At 53.9% G+C, this 2,077-nt stretch overlaps 1 protein-coding gene across 1 annotated transcript; it reads right to left on the bottom strand.

The window, feature by feature from the left end:
* Window positions 1–200: 200 nt before the first annotated feature.
* Window positions 201–1,825, bottom strand: LOC125530806 (peroxidase P7-like). Its single transcript, XM_048695213.1, has 3 exons — window positions 1,468–1,825; window positions 1,176–1,370; window positions 201–1,070 (listed from the first exon to the last, which is right to left on the bottom strand). The coding sequence occupies exons 1-3, from the start codon at window positions 1,690–1,692 to the stop codon at window positions 507–509; spliced, it is 984 nt and encodes a 327-aa protein (XP_048551170.1). The 5' UTR covers window positions 1,693–1,825; the 3' UTR covers window positions 201–506.
* Window positions 1,826–2,077: the final 252 nt, after the last annotated feature.

The raw sequence follows: 2,077 nt of genomic DNA, 5'->3' as shown, positions 1-2,077 counted from the left end.
TTCGACTTGAGGCCAACAGCTACAAGGTGAGAGATCAGATACTGAGAGATCAATTGTGTAATGTAATAAATCAAAGTGTTCAAATCTGCCTTGGCACACCACTTACCTTATTATAGCTATATAATCACATATACACATCTTTTATCGTAAGTTGTGGTGTACTCAAAAAATACAGGCAACTCAGCAGTACCAACACAATATGTTGTAACTTCTTCATTATTACACGCAACAAACGCAACAAATTTCACTGCAATACATCGACATCGCACGGCGCCGCGCGGGCATGGCTAGTATATATATATATATATATATATACACGACTGGGAACACTGTTTCCACTTAAGAAATCCTACAAACGGAATCAAATAAAGTGCTAGAGCCCAAGAATCCACAATACTAAATGCAATCCATACAAGACAACTAAAAAAACGCAGAACACTGTTTGACTATGCCCCGTTGCCGGAAACACACTGCATTTGATTCAAGCTTCGTGTTGTGCGCGCATACTAGTAGTAGTTCACTTTCCTGCAGTTAGCGCGAATCTCGCCGCTGCTCCCGGTGAGCGGGCTGAGGCCGCCCATCCTCACCATGGCCTCCGCGAAGTCCCTCCCGAACGCCTCCGGGTCGGCGCCATAGAACCTAACGAGCGCGTCCGTGGGGCCGAGACCGCCAGCGAACAGCTGCTGGTCCGAGTGCAGCAGCCCCCTGCTGCGCAGCAACGAGCCGTAGTACCCGCCGTCGAACCGCGCTGGCGTCGGGTCAAGCGGCGCGAGGTTGTCGTCGCCGCCGGCGAGCGGGCAGGGGCCCCTGAGCTGCGCGGCGAGGGAGGCGTCCAGTGTGGCTGTCTCGTTGTACAGGCGTTCGCGGAAGTTGGTGCAGCGGGAGAAGCCCAGCGTGTGGCCGCCGGAGAGCACGACCAGGTCCTGCACAGTGAGGCCGTGCGAGGCGAAGTTGGAGACGAGGCGGTCGAGGTCGAAGGTCGGCGCCGGGATGCTGTTGTTCGCCGCCGCCTGGCTCGCCCCCCGCGCGTCCCTCCGGCCCAGATGCACGTCGTACGACGGCCCTCCCAGCTGCAACAATATCTTACTGCTAGTTAGTAGTAATAATATATTCCATCCATTGTTACGCGGATAAATTTCTCCTGATGAGTATACTGGAGACGAGGAAGCGCTAACCGCGACGACAGAGTCACGTGCTGCGACGGCCACGACGTCGGCGCAGGACACCACGTTTCCCCTGCACGCGGCGTTGACGGCGTCCTTGATGCGATCGATCACGTCGAAGCCGCGAACGGAGTTCACGTTGGGCGCGGCCTTCTTCTCGCCTGTGAAGAAGGGCGTGTCGTCAAGCAGGATGGACCCATCACACCCCTGCAAGCAAACCGGCAGCAACCAGCGTCAAACGAGTAGAGTAGGTCTTCAAACCAAACTAAATGCAATACCCGCGCTCATATAGATATGTGCATACGTTGACGAAGCAGTCGTGGAAGTGCAGGCGCAGGAGCGAGGCACCCATGCGCGGCTCCACCGCTACGGCCTCCTCAACGACCTTCCTGATGGCGGGGAGCGCCGCCGGGCACAACTTGTCGTAGAAATGAGGGTCCAGCGGCTGCGCATTGCTCGCCGTGGCCAAAATGGCAAACGCCATCACTGCGACAGCACACGCCACAGAGAAGCTGCTGCGGGAAGCCATACTTAAGTACGATCGACGTACTGCTTCTGCACACGTTAGACCTAGCTACAAATCAGCTTAATTGGCTGACTAAGTCTGAGCGGGATAGATCAACGATCTGTGTGCAAGAGCGAGGGGTGAGGACACAAGGCACGGCGGGTTGTGCTTATATAGCCCACTCATGCCAGTTCCCTCGTCGCCAGACTCGATTCCAGTTCCAGCAAAGCTAGAGTTGCGCAAACAAAGATGATCATTATTCATTAAATCAAGAAAGACACCATCGTCAACTAATAATTCATTAAAGTTGTGTGCGTGTTTGACTTTGTACGGAATGTTGTTCATGATTTCCATATAGTAGGTAGGAAAAATGGAGATCTCGGTCGTTTGATGAAGTGCGGTGAGGCTT

This window comes from Triticum urartu, unplaced genomic scaffold, assembly GCF_003073215.2.
Source record: "Triticum urartu cultivar G1812 unplaced genomic scaffold, Tu2.1 TuUngrouped_contig_6571, whole genome shotgun sequence".
NCBI lineage: Eukaryota > Viridiplantae > Streptophyta > Magnoliopsida > Poales > Poaceae > Triticum > Triticum urartu.
Note: the sequence above shows the minus strand (reverse complement) of the source record. Positions and strands in the feature narration are given on the sequence as shown.